The sequence below is a fragment of the Cucurbita pepo genome, chromosome 20 (genome assembly GCF_057944985.1).
Source record: "Cucurbita pepo subsp. pepo isolate OVF chromosome 20, ASM5794498v1, whole genome shotgun sequence".
NCBI lineage: Eukaryota > Viridiplantae > Streptophyta > Magnoliopsida > Cucurbitales > Cucurbitaceae > Cucurbita > Cucurbita pepo.
In genome coordinates, this window is record NC_141817.1 from 10,101,302 (window position 1) to 10,122,381 (window position 21,080).

Sequence of the window (21,080 nt, forward strand, 5' to 3'; positions counted from 1 at the left end):
TTATAATATTTTGTTGCTCGAGATACGATAGCATGTAATAACTAACCGTAAGAAATCGAAGGAAGAATGACATATGTCAAAAGTGTGCAACGATGATAGTTGTAAATTCATAGTCTTTACTTAACTCGACGTAAGGAATGCCTCAAAATTCTCTGTTGGCGGTAAATTCCTAATATTTACTTAACTCGACGTAAGCAATGCCTCGAGATTCTTAGTTGGTTGTAAATTCCTAGTCTTTACTTAACTCCACATAAGCAATGCCTCGAGATTTCTAGTTGGTTGTAAATTCACAATCTTTACTTAGCTCAACATAAGCAATGTCGCGAAATTCCCAATCCTTAAAAATTTTAATAATATTTCTTAAGGTTATATTAATAAAGAAAAATAAATCTTTCTATTCTGTCTAATAAATATTTAAGAGTTTCAATTTTCTTTAAATTAAAAAAAAAAATCTAAATAATATTTTACAAAAATATGATTATCTTTTTATTAATACCCTTCAAATACAAAAATATCGTTAGTACTATGTTTAAAAAATATTCATAAAAAAAATTAAAAGTAGTATTGACATTCTTTACTTACTTTTTTTTTTAAATTAAAATTTGCTACTATACCGATGAAAACATTGTATCTATACCTTGTAAATTATCTCCCAACCTTTTAATGTTACTTTTGAAATTCATGAGTATTTTTTAATGTTACAGTTGTAAAGGTGTTTTTTTAATTCTTAAAAAAGTTGAAAAAGTATTTTTTAAGATTTAAAAAAATGGTTTGAAAAATGTTTTTGAAATTTTTTTAAACTCTTAAAAAATCTAACTATTTTTGAAACAATGTATTAACATTTTTCATCCAAAACTAATTGTAATGATTTTTTTTTTTTTTTTCTGTTTAAGGGTATTATCAGAACTTTAAAAAATTTAGGTGTATTTTTTTTCTTTATAAAAAGTGCAAAATTAAAAAATATTTTTATTAATTTAGCGTTTAATCAACTGTAATGGTGTATAATTTTATTATCAATATATAGTAAAAAATTAAATAGCGTTGAATTTCAAAAGCTTAAAAAAATTTAAAATATTATTACGGTTATTCTTTCTAAGGAAAAAAGAAAAAAAGAAACATTTTATTTAGTTAAAAATAGACGAAAACTTCGATACCAACCTATCGAGTATGCAAAATAATTTTATATAAAAGTTGATAGTAAATGATTGAAAAATGTATAAGATAAAACGAGACATGTCGACTATCTCATAGGGTCACAAGTGTTCCCTCACGTTACCTTAAAATAATTCCGTGCACCCTTACCCTTACCTTAAAACATTTGGAAAAATACTCCGTGAAAAGCTCTCTTGTTGGGTTAGTTATGCATACACACGGATAAATCAAGAGACCTAAATAGTTTAAATAGGGGCCAACTAACCTGTGACCCATTCGAGATAAGATAACCAGACCATGCCATTATCTAGATCTGCAAGCATCGATCTACCAAAAATATGATCAACGAACTTATACACGCGAAAAATATTATATAATATTTTATCATCACAATTTTAAAAAAATTAAAATTTAATTATATATATATATATATATATATATATATATATATATATATATATATTAGTTTCAACATGGTTTTATTCTAATCATAGACTCGAACTAAATATTTTATTTAACAAATATCTTCTCATTCGAGAATAAGATTATATCCTCCATTCCATATTCAGTTTCACTTGTCACAATCGCATTTTTTAATGGCAGCAGACTTGCGATTGTGCGGCACCCACTTCCTACCAACAAGTAAGTTAAGTCAATTCATTATTGCGTTGCCTACAGCCAAGCGACGTATGCTCGAGCTTCTTACCCCAGTTTAAAAAGAAAGTTTTAGAAAACAGGGGCAAAAAGATTTTGAAAGCAAGATTTGAAAGATTGAAATTGGTGTTATATGCAAGCAAAAATGCAACAACAACTGCTTACAACACATAACTATTGGGTAGGGGGTATGCTCACTGTTTATATATATATTTATTATTTATTATATTTTTGTTTATGAAATTATTAAATTTGTTAGAATGTTTTACTTGTATTTAATATATTTAATAGAAATTATATTGAAGGAATAAAATTTATTTATTAAAAAATTATTTGAAATATATATATTAAAAATATATATATAGAAAAAGGAAATTTAAAATCGAATTAAAATCGATTTAACAGTATCACAAGCCGTGGACCGTTAAAAATCTCTCCTTTTTTGTTCTATTAGAAATTGCAAACAGTAGGGTTTTGTTAGGGGTTTTCGATCTTTACTCAACTTTTTATTTGCCAAAATCGATTGTTCAACTTTTTGTTCTATTGGTTGGGTGGCAAATCTTTGAAATCGCCATATAAAATCGAATGAAAAGACCCTCCGTCCGCCGTTCGCCGTCGCCGTCGCCGTTCGCCTGAGTATTCTGCACATATTGTTGTGTTCTTTGTTGATCGGAGATGAATAAAGCACAAGTGGAGGGTCTGGTGTTCACCAAACAACCATACATTGAGGATGTCGGCCCTCGTAAAATGTAAGTTTCTTTTGGTCTAACTTCTTAATAGCTGTATTAAGAACCTGTCGTTACTAGTCTGATTCTACATTTTTATTTGCTCTTACTGCAGTAAGAGTATGCAGTTCAGTACCTTCTCTGGATCTGAAATTAGCAAAATGGCTGAAGTTCAGGTGTATAAAGGTTTATATTATGATACCACTAGAAAACCGATCGACGGCGGCTTGCTGGATCCTCGAATGGTATAATTCTTATATTGTTAGGGGGATTAATGGTATAATTCTTATATTGATAGGGGTATTGGATTCTTATATTGATGCTGGGGCCATGATTGCAAATGTCTCTAATTCATATTTTCATTATGTTTGCCTTTTCACTTGGGATTTTATCTCAGGGGCCTGCCAATAAGGGCTGTAAATGTGCAACGTGCCATGCCAATTTTGGTGATTGCCCGGGACATTACGGATACTTGAGTCTTGCTCTGCCTGTTTTCAATGTTGGTTATTTTACTACAATATTGGAAATACTAAAATGCATTTGCAAGGTACTGAGAAGATAAGCGTGTTGCTTTCCCTGAATTAGTGTGAATTCTCTTGGAACATTATTTCTCATGTCTGGAAGTTTCTTTACAGTCATGTTCTCGAATACTTTTGGAAGAAAAGCTTTATAATGATTTTTTGAGGAAGATGCGAAATCCAAAATTGGAACCCTTGCGGAAGAGTGAGCTTGCGAAAAAAATCATAAAGAAGTGTACTGCCTTGACAAGTAACAATAAAAGCATGAAGTGCTCCGGATGTGGATATTTAAATGGTTTGGATTTCACCTTTATTTTTGATGTACACTCAAGCTAAGCTCATTTATATGTTATTTATAACTTCCATTTATATGTTATTTATAATTTATTCAGCTCTGTTCCTAAGACTTCTCTCATCCTTGGGTGCTTGCTTTTATTTGTTTCCTAAATTATGTCTGAGACAAGGGAATTCATCTTCAACTATAATAGATTTACAAACGCACGTGCATGATTGGGATCCTGATTATAAAATAAAAAGGCAATTCACTTCGTTTTCACGTGTTCTTGCGTGGTGCAGTGGCCTTCCATTTTCTTGTTTGAATCTTAACTGGCCTTATAATTGATTGTTTAACTCCACATCTTAAAGGGCTTGCAAATATAGCTCCCCCTTAGAGGGTTAGTCTCTTGTATTACCTACTTGAATATAAAACCCTTTGGGTTAGATTTCTCGGTGAATTTATCTCCATTGACATTTAGGATACACCAATGCCGACTCTTGGGCCATTTCCCTCACGATTGGGATTGGGAATCTCCAATTTCCCTAACTTATTCTAGGAAGTGAACAAGATAGGATATAAGTTGTTTGACGTCTGAGTAGTAAAAAGGATATGGGAAGTCTTGGGAAGTGTGGGGATTATATACCTTTGAAACCCTACTTTATTTTGTACTTTTCAAGTTAGATAGTCTTAAATTTCTTTCTTTTGTGAGTTCTATCAATCTTGGTATCAAAGTTCTATCCTGGAGAGTTTCGAAAATGGAGAACATAATGGATGTAGTCATATTACGTTTGCGAATGGTGGGTCGAGGAGTTATTGGGATTTTTATGATGAACTTCATTACTACTAGCCATAGTTGGAAGGGATGGGCTAATTTCTATCTAGAAAGGAGGAGGTGAGGCTACACTACTTATTCATTAGATAATGGTGTCAAGGGTAAGCTTTTGTATGGAGCTTAGACTATTAGATAGTCTTGGGACGTGTAGGACATTTTTTAGTGTAAGGGTTTCTCTCTCCCCATTGTGGGAGGTTTGATCTTTGAGTATTAGCCCTTCTTATTAACTCAATGAAAATTTTGGTTTCTTGTTAAGAACAAACTAATTTTCCTTTTATTTGATATGTTTTGTTTTTAGAAAATACTTACTGATTCAACCAAAAAGCACTGTCATAGTTTAGGAAATGTACAAAATGTTCTCGGATGGTAATGGGTACGATTGAAGTCTTAAGAAGTGGGAGTTGTGTAAACCTCTTGAAATTCTGCTGTATTTTGTACTTCCTTTCTTGTAGGTAATATGCGATCCGACATTTCTTCTGCAACTTCTATTAGAAACTCATTTGTTTACTAGATTAGAATTGGGTCAAAAAAGTTTATGAGCTCTTAATCTCAGTTCTACGTATATATATGGAAGCTCTTTGGCAATGTCAGCATGCGTTGGATGTTAACGTGTCCTAGAAAATTTCAAATTATTCTAGGTCTTTGGTTATATTTTGATGAATGAAGGCTTCGTAGTTACGTGTTTCCATCATCATTATGCACTGGTGGAGACACATATTAGAGCATGTGTTATTGAGATGTAGGGGGGTGGTTTTAACATCATTATGAGCGCTAGTAGTCTTTTTGATAAGTGATTTTTTTTTTTTTTTTTTTTTTGTTTTTTTTTTTTTTGTTTTGTTTTGTTTGAAAGGTGTTGATATTAATAGTTATTGAACATATATTTATATGATTTTATTGTAGGCTCGGTGAAGAAGGCTGTATCTATGTTGGGAATACTGCATTATCGTTCAAGATCCAAGGATGCTGGGGTAGTATCGGAGGATCTTAGGGCACCCTATAATGTGTCTAACGATATTCTGAACCCTTTTAGAGTTCTTTCTCTTTTCAAAAGGATGTCAGATAAGGTATATATTGATAATCCTCAGGATCTGGTTTATAGTTAGGCACTCACCCAAGACACTTGCTTGGGTTGTGGTGGCCGTTGCAATATATTTGTGTATTGTATAACACTTCTCTATGTGATAATATTATTTTTGTTTCTTTCCCTTTTTTATTCTCATGGCATCCCTCTTTGTTCAGGACTGTGAGTTACTTTTTCTCTCGGATAGACCCGAGAAATTCATCGTTACTAATGTTCCAGTGCCTCCTATAGCTATCCGTCCTTCTGTAATTATGGATGGTTCTCAAAGGTTCTTTTTCTTTTTATTCCCCGCCATTGAATTACTGTGAAAACTATTGTATTTTTTATTTATGTAAAGACATCGTTATCTTTTTCAAAAGGAAACAGTTCTTTTCATTAATGAAGAAAAGACATCATATTGCAACCACTTTGTAAGCGGGTTGAAGGAGGTATTTCCAAATGATGCTATTTAATTTGATTTTTTTTCCTGTTGCAGCAATGAAAACGATATAACTGAGAGGTTAAAACGAATTATTCAACAGAATGCTAGTGTTAGCCAAGAATTATCAACATCAAACTCACAACTCAAATGCCTGGTACACTTTGGACTTTGGTTTTCTCTTATATATATCTATGATATCTCATTATATTTGCATTTCTTTTGAGTAACAATCCTTGCTTTTAAAGTATTTAAGTTCATTGTAACTCATTAGCATAAGCTTTTGGATTGGTTGGTGGTTTAATGTGGTATTGGAGTAGGAGGTTTTGTATTCATAGTATTCGGATGCCATTTTCTCTCTATTAATATTGATAATGACTTGTGGGACATTCTTATTAAAAAGGGATAATGACTTGTTGGTCCTTGGGCAAATTCTCAAGCACAAGTGAGGGAGAGTTTTAAAGTATTTAAATTTAATCCATCAACTTAAGCTTTTGGGTTTGTAGGTGATTGCACATTGCATTGGTTCAAATGATCTTTTGTGAAGCTTCTTTAATCTGTACTTCATCAATTGGTGGAAAACCAAAACAAAGAAGGATGGGCATTTTTGGGGAAATTATTCAAGACTGTCAGAAAATTTGAAGGAAAAAAGAGAGCACGTGTTGAAAATGATTTGCATTTTTCTTTTTGAAGTCTTTTATTATGATAAGAATCCATTTAATTGATGGATTGTTTTTTGTATGTCCTCATATATCATTTCATTTTTCTAAATGAAATATCAGTTTCTTACTAAATAAAAAAGAGCATCCATTTAATTGATGGTATTAAATTACACAAGGGGGCGTGAAAATTCTATTCAAGGGAGTTACACAAAACTTTCTCCAATTGGATAAAAGAGAAGAAATGTATAGTAATGGAAAAGTGGAGAGCCTTTACACCTAGTAATAGCAACAAAAAAAAAAAAAAAAAAAAAAAAAAAAAAAAGAAGAAGAAGAAAAAAGAAGAAAAAAAAAAAAAAAATAGTGTCAACAAACTGATTAAACGGAAGCTCGTCTTTAAAAGAATCTTCCTTTTCTTCCAAGTGAACCAGAAAAATGCCCTACAATGTCCCTCCAAAGAAGCTTATTTTTAGGATGACTCAAAAGTGTTTGTTTGAGGAGTTACGTTGGGTCATTAGATTGCAAGAAGCATAGTTACAATCTAGAGGGGTTCTCTTTCTTCTTTTGTATATTCCTTAGAAAGTTTACAGCTGGTAACTTCTCAAATATAAATGAAAAATTCTTGTTTCTTGTAAACCAAAAAAGGATCAAATTTCAAGCAAACCATAATAACAAGAATGTATTTTCTCTTAAATCTATTTCTGGCATTTATTTTAAGTTGAATAATATTGTAAATAACCATATGAAAAGTATAATTATGCTTCATCTCACGTGGTACTTTTTCTTGTCTAGGAATCTTGGGATATGCTTCAAAGTGAAGTTGCACAACTAATAAATAGTGATGTTCGTGGTATACCATTTACAATGCAAGTTAGCAAACCGTTGTCCGGTTTTGTTCAACGTCTCAAAGGAAAGCAAGGGCGATTTAGAGGGAATTTGTGTGGGAAGCGTGTTGAGTTTACAGGCAGAACCGTCATTTCACCTGATCCTAATCTAAAAATTACGGAGGTGAGGACATTGTGGTTATAGTCTTTTAATAATTATTAGCAATTGGAAGGCTCTCGTTTGTTAGTTTTGTAGGGAGGGGTAATCTCTACCCTTTGCCCGTAGGTTGTTTCTTTTGTCTTCTTTTTGGTGTATATATACCTTTTTCTTATAAAAGAAAATATATTTTGATTATTTAGTAATATTGTTTCAACTTATTTTTGTTCATTATGTCTAGGTTGCAGTTCCCATACTCATGGCTCGAATTTTAACTTATCCTGAACGTGTTACTAGTCACAATATAGAGAAGTTGAGACAATGTGTCAGCAATGGTCCAGATAAATATCCTGGTGCAAGGATGCTTAGGCATCTTGATGGTTCTATGAGGTTAAAAATTTTACTATCATAATTTTATTATGTGCAAAGTTTGATATTAACTTGTTGTCTCGGATGTTCCATGTCCTCTTATTTGCACTATAGGTCATTGGTGATTTCGGGTAGAAAGCGCCTTGCTGATGAATTGAAATATGGTGAAATAGTTGAACGTCATCTTGAAGATGGAGATGTTGTTCTTTTTAACAGACAACCTAGTTTACATCGAATGTCTATCATGTGTCATAGGGTAACAAAAATGTCGTTTAAGTTTTTGAATGAACACTCTTTTATACTTACTTATTGTGGTATTAGATTTTACCGTGTCATTGGTGCAGGTGAGAGTTATGCCTTGGAGGACGTTGAGATTCAATGAATCTGTTTGCAATCCATATAATGCCGACTTTGATGGTGATGAGATGAATATGCATGTTCCACAAACAGAGGAGGCTCGCACAGAGGCAATTCTGTTGATGGGGGTAAATTCAAATGGAAATCACTACTTATTTTATTTACTTAATGCCGGCATTAATTGGATATGCAAGTCACCTTTATCATACCCTTTAGATTCACTTCCCAGCTGCTGTTGTGTTTATTATAGGAACAATAATGTGTGCTTGTTGCCGATGTTGTGATTCATTAAATTGCATGTCGATAAGTTTTTTAGTTGTGAGAACGATGACCGTAAGATATTCATTCGCTGGGCTTCTAATAATCATACATTTAATTTTGTAAAACTTGGTTGTTAAAATATTTGGCCCTAATGACCAATTGAGACTCTCCATCTAACTCTCTCACATCTCTTAATTGTGGTGCTTCTTATAAAAAAGAGCAGAAAAAGAAAATCACTGCTCAACATAAAACCTGGGATCTTTAGCTGTTAGATTAGGTAAGTTTTGAACATCTTAATGTATTCTTTAAATACTTCTTACATGTGGTTTACGAGGCCTAACAGTTAAAACTATGAAATGGAACGGTTGAGATGTACGAGTTTTTCTGTAAATCCCTCTTGTAGATGCTAGGAACTCATATATGCAGTTATTTTGGACAATCCTTTTGTATGCAGCGTCCTTAGTACATTCCCTATCATTTGTCTGGTATATATCTAGTTGCCGTGATTGATGTACCCATTCCAAAGTTCTGAAGTATTGCATGTATAGAAGCCAGTTCTCTGTCTAAAATCATGATGGACTCCTATCTCAAATAAGCTCAAAGTAATTTGTAGATCAGGGAAACGTTCTTTCCTCTTTTCTCTTTGATATTATAAGTGGTAACTTTCACCAAGTTCAGCTATGATCTACATGCTATTCTGCTTTACAAGCTTTTATTACATCCAGTTGCTTGGATCTAGTTGGTTTATTGCTCCAGTGATGTGATGATCTTTCCATCTACCGTGAATAAATTGTTATCCACTTGGACCTTTTGAGATTATTTTTGCGGTTAAGTTTGTGAGGTTTAGTGGATATGATCAATTCATCTCAAGTGTTTCTATTTGATTGAATGATTCCTTTTTGATATTCAAGTTGTTTACTCGGCTCAGTATTTTACTCATATTTTAAAAATGATGTAGTTTCTGTGTCCAGGTGCAAAATAATCTGTGCACTCCCAAAAATGGGGAGATTTTAGTTGCTTCAACGCAAGATTTTTTGACATCATCTTTTCTCATAACAAGAAAAGACACATTTTATGACCGTGCAGCATTTTCTCTTATGTGTTCTTACATGGGAGATGGCATGGACTTGGTTGACTTGCCTACACCTGCTTTAATCAAAGTGAGTTGGTTATTTTTTTACCTTTTGAATAGCAGTGACTAGAGATGTGTTGTGTTCATGTTACTATATCAGTTTACTATTCATGTACTTTGGCGTGTGGTATCAATCTTTATTGTGGATATTTCAATTAAAAGTCATTATTCTTGTATTCTAGTGCAAGAAAAGAAACCATTACTGTAAACACCATGAGCCTAGTTTTACAGTTAAGACATACTCCTTCCCATAGGGTTGGACATTCAAACCTTTACTCCCACATATATTGCACTAGTTCTTAAAAAAAAAAAAAAAAAACTCCTCGATATGCAACACACACACACATGCATATATGTATATGCATTTTTTTCCCTCGATAAGAAACTTATTATCACTTCATTCAGCTTTGGGAAAATCCTTTTTCTGCCCGTCTATCAATGAAATTTAGAAGTGAAACATTTGCTATTGTGTTTGTAACAAATCATATGATTTGAACTAAATTTTAGCTATACAATGAAACAAAGTTCAAACAATTAATACTATTCACTCGATAATTCAAGTAGGAAATAGACAAAAAGGAAAATAGAAAGTTTCTTCCCTAATGCATCCTTTTAATATGTTATATTACATGTATTTATTTGGTTTTAATGTTTCTTCAAATCTTCTCGAAAGGCATTAAATTATTAGAGTATGTGGATTAGTTTCCTTGACTTGTTGATATGTTGTATATTTGATGAGTTTGATCTTATTATCTTTCAGGTTTCAAGTTTAATTATTATGAGCTGAAAGCCAAGGATTAAAATAACCATCTTTATGTTAATTTGTAAATCGGAGGGTTCGACATTGATATTAAAGATTAATTGGCATCTTTGATATCTTTTATAAATACCCATAAAATATATATATAAAAAAAACATAATCTATTAATCTCAATATGGAGATATACTAATAATAGGATCTATAACTTAATAACTTATTTTTTAATTCAAATAATTTTTATTAAAGTTTTTGATTTGCAGAAATATCCTTCAATATTAATATTTTATTGATACATATGTAAAGTTGAAATTTTGATACCAATACTTTAATCCTGGTTGAAAACAAATATTTAACGGAAAAGAAAATTAAATATATGAAAATCATCAAATACACCTCAATTGGTTTTAGTTAGGTACTTGCTCTCAACCATTCTAATCTACCCCTTGCACTTGTTGAAATCTAAAAAGACATAAGTATGTCAGATTCTTATCCTAACATAGGATATGAATCATTGTTATAATACCAATGTTTGTGCCTCTTAAATGTTTGCACCTGTTTTTTTCTTGTGCTATTGAATTTATCTGATTTTCTGTTCATACAATCACAAAATATTGATTTGGTATCTTAGCGAGATTTTTTCACTTGAACATGGTGCTTTTTTCTTACTATGGTTGGTATCTGTTGCAGCCTATTGAGCTATGGACTGGCAAACAATTATTCAGTGTCCTGGTTCGCCCACATGCAAGTATGAAGGTCTATCTGAATCTTACAGTTAAGGAGAAAAGCTACAGTAAAGTTAAAGGAAATGAGAAAGAACGAGAAACTATGTGCCCTCATGATGGATTTGTCTACTTTCGTAATAGTGAGCTAATATCTGGCCAAGTTGGGAAGGCTACTTTAGGTAATTTTATCATGTAACTCTTAGTTTCGAAGAAGGCAGAAAAAAAGATGTCACTCTTCATGTTTACAAGTGTCTGTCGCTAATCCCAGGCAATGGCAACAAGGATGGACTTTATTCAATTCTTCTTCGAGATTACAAGCCACATGCTGCTGCTACTTGCATGAATCGTCTTGCTAAGCTGAGGTAATTGGTAACTCGTAACAGGTTCCATGCAGTTTATGCTGCACTTCATTTTGTACATTATTGGCAAGAGTTCTTTTCCCCCCACTCTTTTTATTATAGTTCAGACCAACTGATGGTCTTCGATGAGAAAATCAAACCTTTCCTTGAACGCATTCACAAAGAAAGCCCACACCCAAGAGAGCCAAACTTAAATGGGAAGGGGCTCCAATCAAGCAAAATAAGACTTATAGGACAATGACAAAAAATTTCTAAGGTTGGTGCCCAAAGGGATAGGTGGAACGGACCCCATCTCCTTCTTTAGTCTCAAGCCTCTAAAAATTCTATTGTTCCTCCAAATTTGAAGGCTTCACAAAATCGCACAAACCCAACGAGCTGTAGAAACACCGTCAGGCACAAAAGGGTGGGTGGAGAAGTAACCTTCAATCAGAGAGCTAAACCCTCTATGTTTGGTAGATGGAGACTGAAATCATGAAAGAAGCAGCTCCAAATTGAAAAGAACATAGTCATGGCTCCTAAATGGGGATTCCAAAGGGAAAATTGGTGTGAATGGGTCTTTGCCCTATCCAAACACCATGCAGAAACATGCTATTATTCGCTTAGTCTTATTTTGCTAAATTGGAGGCTTATTTTTAGGTAGCCTCTACTTTTTGTGAGCTTTCTTTTTTGTTTGAACTTGTATCTTTTCATTTTTCTCAGATGAAGGCTTGGTTATTCATAAAAAAAGGGAGTATTTACAAGGTTATACCTACTTTGGATATGAAATTATTTTGCCTCTTTTCAGGTGCCTTACTATTTAACATAGACCAAGTACCGAACTGTGTATAATGCTCAACGCTACATCTACAAGATCAACAAATCCATTTTGCTCAAGTTTGCTTAAATTTTTTGTTAACTAGTTTTTCGTAGGTATTAAATGCAGTCTCTGATTGTAGTTTGACTGCGCAGTGGTATTTGCCAATTGATTAGCAATTATTACTTATTTTAATGTAATGCATATTGGATTATGGGAGCTTGAACATCTGACATTCTTCCCTGCTATCATTTTGTTGACATTACTGATACTATTTAAAATCATACAATTATTTGCATAAATGCAGTGCTCGGTGGATAGGTAACCATGGTTTCTCCATTGGAATTGATGATGTGCAACCGGGAGAGCAATTGATTAAACAAAAACAAACAACTATCTTGGAGGGTTATCGTGACTGTGATAAGCAGATCAATTTATTCAATACAGGAAATTTACCTCCTGAAGCCGGTTGTGATGCTGCTCAAAGTTTGGAAGCTAAGATAACTCAAATTTTAAATGGTATTCGGGAAGCAACTGCAAATGTAAGATAATTGGTTGAATTCCATTCTTACATTACAAGTATCCTGTGATGCAACAATGAATTACAGTGTATAAAGAACATATACATGTAGTGACAGATATATGGACCTTTATGTACCATCTAAATTAGTTGGTGTTTGTTCTTGAGGGATGAATGTTGTCTTTATATAATTTGTTGACAGTATATATCGTTATTAGTTATTTCTTTTAAAGTTTGTTTTAAATCATGTCTGTTATGTAATCCACTATACCTGAGCTTGGAATTTTTATCTGCAGGTGTGCATGCAAAACCTACATTGGAGAAATAGTCCGTTGATTATGTCACAATGTGGTTCTAAAGGATCTCCTATTAATATTAGTCAGATGATTGCTTGTGTTGGTCAGCAGTCAGTTGGGGGTCGCCGTGCACCTGATGGATTCATGGATCGGAGCCTTCCCCATTTTCGTAGAAAAGCAAAAACTCCAGCCGTGAGTTTTGCATCTCTCTCTCTCTCTCTCTCTCTCTCTCTCTCTCTCTCTTTTGCCTTCTAGATATTTGGAAAACTTAGTAGTTATTATTATTATTTCCAGTTTTTAACCGAAACAAAACTTTGCATTGAAGAAATGAAAAAAAGACTAATGCTTAAAAGATACAAACTTCTGAAAAGAGTGAAAGAAAGAGATAAAACAGAATTACAATGGAAATATAAAAGCTTCCCAATTCAAACATCTTGTAATAAAAAACCAAGAAAAAGATCAGAGAGCACCATTGAGAAGCATTTAGCCTAGTTGACTCGAATGGATCTAACCAACGCAATTGTTTATTTTAAAAATCCATCTGATTACATTCCAACCGCATAAGGAATATTAAAGAACCTTCTGTGTAGCATTCTAATAAGGAGCTGAACAACATTACAATTGAGGTTGTTTGAAAAACCTTCTGTGTAGATTAAAGAGATATTAAAGAGACTGCTTCAGTAAGCTGGTGAGAAAGAACACCCATAAAAACAAATGATTAAGCACCTCACCATCCGCATAAGAAAGAGGACAAACTGAGGGCATTAGATATAAAGATGGAAGCTTTCTTTGAAGAACCTCAGCCGAGTTAAAGGCTACTGTTAAGCATAATTCAAAGCAGAATTTAATTCTTTTTGGACTTTTCAACTTTCATAATGAAGAAGCTGTTTCAATGTAGAAGGAACAGGCAGTTGCCTAGTTAGTGTTAAGATTGACCACGGTGCTGCTTTTTTTAAAGTTCCATGTTTTCTTTGGAAAAGGAGATTTGGGTGTTGTTCAGCTTTTGCATTTTCTTTGGGCAATCAGTTTCTGTTAGTGTTGGTTCTTCTAGTTGGTAAATCTGTTGAGGATCCAACCATGTATTGTTATATTGGGTTGCTAGGACATTCCCAACTATTGTACTTGGACTAAATGCTACCAAGTAAAGGCAAAGTAGCCTTAGTACGGATATTATACAATCTGTGAGCACAAAAATTAATGTAGCATTATAAGAACTGATAGCAATTGTAGGGTGTTATCCACTTGAGTTTTTCATTTTTGTTATCAAGATCATTTTGTTCTTTATCTGTCTCTTATGGCAGTATTGATGCAACACCCATAGTTGCAATAAAAACAAATAATATTATTCTAGAATTTTGGAAAGATAATTTTTTTTATAGTTTCTTCTATTTTCTAAATCAAATAGAAGGTCCTCTTATATAGAAGAACAACCATCAATCTTTGGGAAACAATATTGCAAATATCAACGATAAATATACACAACAATCAATATTACAGCCAGTTATAATGAAAATTCAACAATTGTATTTTTAAATCAGCTCCTTTGACAAATTGATACTTGATGTAGCGTATAATTAAATGGCCAAGTTTTCTACGTTATGCAAGATAGTTGAATTGTATGTTCGTAGTATTGTTGATTCTTAAAATTTAAAGAACATCTCTCAACTATAATGCAGGCCAAAGGCTTTGTTGCAAATTCCTTCTACAGTGGCTTGACAGCTACAGAGTTTTTCTTTCATACGATGGGAGGACGAGAAGGCCTTGTGGATACAGCGGTAGGGCTAATATCCATTTGCATTATAATTATTTAATGTTTATGGGAAATTTTGCTTTACGGTGTTATTTCCCTTTTTTTCCATTTGTTTCTGGGAAATAAAAATTTCAAACTGATCAATCGAATGGGACCCTGATTTTCATAAATAATAATGAATGAGGAGGTGCTACAATAATGTAAAAGGGTGTATGGGAGAATAATGCCATCTCATTCTATATACATAGGCATACATGGAAGGGCTATGTTATTAAAAATAAGTTTACGATAATGTGAAGTTCTTATCATTACTTTTTTGGAAAAAAAAAAAAAAAAACAAGAGACAACTTGTCATTGCATAGATGAAAAGAGTGTCATCGGTCAAAAGATAGAAACTTCAAAAGGAGTGGAAAAAACAATAATAAAATTTTCTTATAAAGTTGGTCAGTATAACTATTGAATTTCTATTTGGTTGCTTATCTCAGCCTTTATCACTTTGCCAATCCTCAAGATTGAAACCAAAGAATAGTATTTAAATACACCGCATAAGTTGGTCTATTAGATTAAGTATTACTTACAAATAAGATAAACTTAAACGTATTTAGTTAAAAGCACAAAACACAAGCGAAGACACAGATTCTAGTCTAGGCATAACATTTCATTAAATGCATTAACTGATTCAAATGTGTTGAGTCCAACAAAATGTGAGTATCTCATATACACAGGACATGGTCATGTGGTCACATAGCCAAGATAAAGTCTATGTCATAATTTGTCGGTAATTTAAACTTTTGAGAACTGGGTGAATCTTTGGAAAGCATATCTAAGTGCTCTTTTTTAAGTGCTAGAGCAGTTTTCATATTTGCCGTCCTACAGAAAATCAGGTATAGTCTCGACTTTCTAATGGGAGGAGTATAAAAGTATAGTATTAGAATGAATTTGAGATTTTTTATTGTTAGGATGAGTATGTGGAAAATTTCGAGGTACATATTGTTGAGAATAGTACTTTTCAGGTGAAAACAGCCGACACTGGTTACATGTCTCGTAGATTGATCAAAGCACTGGAGGACTTATCCATTCATTATGACAGCTCTGTACGAAATGCTGGTGGATGTATAGTTCAATTCTGTTATGGAGACGATGGAATGGATCCAGCCCAAATGGAAGGAAAAAGTGGAACACCTTTGAATTTTGAACGGTTGTTTTTGAAAGCCAAGGTTTGGAAGCACATCTCAGAAGCTCACATTTTTCCCTTTCTGCAAAGTTTTTATATTTTTGATATCAACATATTAAAATTATTATTTGTGTTTTGACAGGCTACATGTCCAATTGATGGAAACAAAATCTTGTCTCCATCAGAATTTTCCGAAACAGTAGAAGACAGGCTTTCAAAAAGTGATGCTACTCCTGAGAGTGGTTGTTCTCCGGCATTTGTTGGTTCTCTAAAGATTTTTCTGAACAAATATGTTGAAGCACAAAAAAAATCATGGAGCACGTTGTTGGCTGATAATGAATCCGATGTAGGCAAAAGTGTCATTGGTAGTTCTGAGAATGACAATATTATGATTCGGAATAAGGTAGTCCAGAATATAGCTGGTGTCACACACAGACAACTTCAGGTTGGTTTATAATCCCGCTTAGTTTTCTTCATTATTGTCACTTGATACAGTTAGTTAGATTGTAATTTGGTGTCCTAAAACATAAATTCATAAAATAGTTTACTTTATTCACGGTAAAAAGTCGGTGTATTTCATCTAATTCTTTTATATATTACATCATATAATGGTATTCTTGATAGCAAAGATTATAATGTTTTCTCTTTCACTTGAAACTACTTTTGATTTGGTAATAATTTTAGATCAAACCTAGAAATCTTGACTATTATTACTTAATAGTAACTTGTGTTTATCTTAGGTTTTCTTGGACACCTGCTTGTCCCGCTATCATACCAAAAAAATTGAAGCTGGAACTGCCATTGGTGCCATTGGTGCTCAAAGTATTGGAGAACCTGGGACACAAATGACATTAAAAACATTTCATTTTGCAGGAGTTGCTAGCATGAGTATCCTTTGGGTTTTTATTCTTTTCCTTGTTTTGAACAATAACATACTGTAAACAATATTTGGGAGGTCCTTGGATTGGATATTTTTGGTTTTTCTTGTGATCTTTTAACTTGTTGATAGACGTTACTCTTGGAGTTCCACGTATCAAAGAAATTATAAATGGAGCCAAAAAGATCAGCACTCCAATTGTAACTGCAGCACTTAAGCATAATGATAATGTCAATATTGCCCGGATGGTCAAAGCTCGAATTGAGAAAACAAATCTAGGACAGGTATGTAATTCAACTTGGACTATGTCTTTGAACTCTGGTAGTATGCTTTTTCCTTATTAATTCATCATTTAGAGGTTCGAATCTCCATCCGATATGTTGTTGGACTACAATACATTTACTTGGACTGTCTTTTATATGCATTTAGTATGATATACGAAGTATTTTATTAATGGGAAGAAAAACCACAGGCTCAGTGAAGTTGTTTTATCTATTGAAGACATTCAAGAGGGTTTCTTTTTCCTCTTTTTACATGCAAAACAGTTTGATCCCATATATCACGTTAAAATTTGATTCATGGGGAACTTCAGAACATTAATTATATGATTGGCTGTCAACTGAATGGTTACCTCTATATCATGAATAAGTGGTTCATTGTACTATAAGGAGCGGGGCATAAAATTTTCTTGTTTTATGGAATCAAATCAAGTAAATTTCCTTTACCCAGTTTTGTGGTGGGACCTATTGGTTTTCATCTTTACTTATATTTCCTGGTATCTCTCTATTGATCAGATTGCAAAATGCATACAAATTGTAATGAGTACAAGATCAGCTTTAATAGAAATCAAGCTTGACATGGAGAAAATCAGAGATGCAGAACTCTACGTAGATGCCAATGTTGTCAAGCAAGCAATTCTCGTTACTCCAAAACTCAAACTGAAGCATGAGGTGAGCTAAATTATTGATCCTTTTGTTCGTTTGATAATTTCAATTTCATTTTATCTCAAATACCACATTGTTTTGCAGCATATTAATGTTTTGGATGATAGAAAGTTACGAGTTCTTCCTCAAGACACAGATAGGAGTAAACTTCATTTTAATCTTCACTTTCTTAAAAACATGCTTCCAGGAGTTGTTGTAAAGGTAAGCGTACTGAACTTTTTTAATCAGTATAGACCAATTTTTGTTTTTCCTTTTTCTTTTTTAAAAAGGAAATTTTTTTTTGGAGATACATAACAAAAATTATTGGATGTCAGGGTATAAAAACTGTAGGGCGTGCCGTCATCAAGGAGGAAAAAGACAAAGCAAGGAACGCCAAAAAGTTCAGTTTGTTGGTTGAAGGGTTAGTTTATGACTTTTTTTTCCTGCTTCAAATTAATTAATTATACTTTTTTAATTGCATTTACACTGATGAAACTCTGTTAAACATAAATACTAGTGACTAGAACTATCTAGCCTGCTAATTTTTACCTTAAGATAGTTATCTTGCATTTTTACTTTCGTGAAGCTGGATGCTCAGGATAAAATATCTTCCATTTGAGGAAGCATTGCGTTCTTAGGCTTGGCCTCTTGACTTTGGCTATAGCTATAGTATTCTTGTTGAGCATATGCTGGTTCTTAAACATTAAATAAGGGGTTAGAAGCAGGCTAGTAGGTAGGGTGTTTGACTTGCTTTTTCCCTTTTCCTTGTTTTTTCTGCGTGGGTGTTCATGTCTTCCTGAAGGAATTGTAGTAAGATGAAGGTCATACAAGTGCTTGTACATGTTGCTTTGGTTGTTTCCACGGGAGTTTGAGTCATTTTAAATCTATTATTTGTTTTAATCATCTAAAATCAAATTATTTGAAATTATTCTTTTTTTACTTTTGAACATTTCAGACAAATGGTTGAGATCTTGTGATTTGGAAATGTTTTAAAGTCTAATTTAACATTAGATAATTGTTTTTCTTCATAAATTATGATTGAAAGAGGACACTATCAAAATGTGTTACTGTTTGAACATTAGATAATTGCTTATACTTTCTATCCAAGATTGAGGGTTAGTGAAATGAAAACCTTATTTGCTACAATGGAGCTTGGAGGACTAGTTTTTGGTTGTATAAAAGTGAAAGTGAGAGGGGTCTTGTATAACTTGTTTATTGTGGAACTTGGATAAAAATCTGATCTTGCACGGTTGATGAGAAGTACTTAAATTCAACTAATAGTAGTAGTTTTATGTTGACTTGCTGAGAAAGATCCTGCCATTTGTAGTAGCAATGTCAAGGAACTTTTATGAAGGTTCTACTGCTACCTCGCAATATATTCTCTTTTATGTACCTCCTCCCCCTTTTCACCACAGTGGATCCACTTCCCTTTTAGATAATGATATATGTGTGTGTGTATGTGTGTTATATCTTTCCTTAGGACGGGACTTCAAGCTGTTATGGGCACTGAGGGAGTTGACGGGTGTAACACAAAGAGTAATCACATCATTGAAGTGCAACAAGTGCTTGGCATCGAAGCTGCAAGGAAGTGTATTATTGAAGAGATAAAATATACGATGGAAAGTCATGGAATGAGCATAGACATACGTCATATGATGCTTTTAGGAGATTTGATGACATTCAGGGTAAGTTGTGTTGGGATACAAAATTACATGCGTTGTGTATAGGTTGAGGTAATAAACTTTTTGGCTTTGTGACAGGGTGAAGTTCTTGGAATCACAAGATTTGGCATTCAAAAAATGGATAAAAGTGTATTGATGCTTGCTTCATTTGAGAAAACAGCGGACCATCTTTTTAATGCTTCTGTGAATGGAAGGGATGACAAGATTGAAGGAGTTAGTGAATGCGTAATCATGGGCATACCAATGCCGCTAGGCACTGGCATGTTAAAAGTCAGACAAAGGTACGAATCTTCTCCTTATGGTACCGAGACCAGTTCATTTTTTATGCCGTAAAAGTCGAAATTGTCAATCAACCATACTGTACTTTGACCTGACTTATAGTTGTAACTCTTGAGAATTCGATTTAACAACCATATTGAAGTATATGACCTTTAGATCTAAATATCCAAGAACCAGAAAACGATAAGGAATAATCACCATGAAGGAAAGTAAGATTTGGATTACGTTGTTGATAGAATATTTCAAGGTAAGAACATTTGTTTGAGATTCGAGTCACTCTATAAGTAAAATTGATCAAGTCAAGTTTGAGTAACTCTCCAAACGATACGGAATCCCCCTAAGGGAAAGTAAGATTCGAATACCTTGTTTTGATCGAATATCTCAACGTAAGAACACTTGTTTGAGATAATTTTAATACATTAATGAAGTTCATATTGAACAACATTTTTTTTCACATCTTTCTCGAAGTTCATATTGCATGATTGAAATGTCTTAGTTCGTATCATTTTTTTTTTTGTTGGTGTGAGAATTGATATCATTTGCAGTGTCTTATGGTTGCTATTCATAATATAAACATCCTGATTGAAGTTCCAACATTATGTTTCGACATTGTTCAAGATACTTAAGATACTCTCAAAGATATCACATAATTTAGAATTGACATGACCAAACTTTTAAGGATATTGAAGCTAATCGAGCATTGTATTTAACAGAGCATCTGTGCCACATCAGTTGCCTTATGGACCACCTGCAATTTTATCATGAGTTCATCGACGTTGAGTATGATTTGATCAAGTTGCATGGCCGTGCAGGTACATTTTATACAATTTAGTGTAGAAGTTAAAGCCGATTTATTTGTTTTATGCTCAGTTTCAAAGAGTTACTTTGTGATAGCTATCAGTTTAGCAAACTCCTATTATTTTGTTGTTCTGCTTTTTCAAGTTGCGCTCTGTATATAGTTCGAATTTGTATATAGTTGGAGTTCTAGTTTGTTTTTTTTTTGCTTATTGTCACAAGTCGAGCCTACAAAGCAAGTAGTTAGTTAGCTACCCTATCAAACTAGTTGTGGTAGGCCCAAAATTTTGACATTATTCATGATATTTGTCGAGATTTTGAACTTTTAATCTCAAATAAAGAAATATATATCAATTATTATTGAGTTATACTTATGTTTTTCGACTATTTATCATATGGATTGATATGGACATGTGTTATAAATATCCTTATATTTTTTTCTCCAGTTGCTTTTATATCCATCTCGTGTAAACTTGTAGCTTGAGGTGGCTTCATGTGGCTTAAAGATGTGCACGTTTCGCTTAGACATTTCCTACCCAAAATCAAAGAAACTAATTAATTCAAATTACTTCAAGCTCTTTATCTTGTTTTATTTTGCTAAAATTTATAGCTATATGCACGTGAATTTCCATACATAAATTAGGCTTAATAGCTCGATAATCCAAAAAATATGAGAATTATCCCGGTGTGCATGTTCGACTTGCAACATTCTATTCATAATAAGGCTTGTTTGT

The 21,080-nt window shown here is 33.1% G+C and overlaps 1 protein-coding gene across 1 annotated transcript; it reads left to right on the forward strand.

Annotated features, from left to right (window-relative positions):
* The first annotated feature begins 2,272 nt into the window (after window positions 1–2,272).
* NRPC1 (nuclear RNA polymerase C1) lies at window positions 2,273–20,714 on the forward strand. Its single transcript, XM_023664058.2, has 27 exons — window positions 2,273–2,555; window positions 2,647–2,776; window positions 2,929–3,078; window positions 3,167–3,344; window positions 5,059–5,222; window positions 5,398–5,507; window positions 5,715–5,814; window positions 7,109–7,324; window positions 7,539–7,687; window positions 7,781–7,922; window positions 8,011–8,151; window positions 9,256–9,444; window positions 10,864–11,077; window positions 11,167–11,260; window positions 12,358–12,592; window positions 12,867–13,058; window positions 14,543–14,641; window positions 15,630–15,833; window positions 15,933–16,235; window positions 16,531–16,678; window positions 16,800–16,951; window positions 17,462–17,617; window positions 17,696–17,812; window positions 17,926–18,011; window positions 19,071–19,275; window positions 19,351–19,553; window positions 20,265–20,714. The coding sequence occupies exons 1-27, from the start codon at window positions 2,482–2,484 to the stop codon at window positions 20,314–20,316; spliced, it is 4,203 nt and encodes a 1,400-aa protein (XP_023519826.2). The 5' UTR covers window positions 2,273–2,481; the 3' UTR covers window positions 20,317–20,714.
* The last annotated feature ends 366 nt before the right edge of the window (window positions 20,715–21,080 follow it).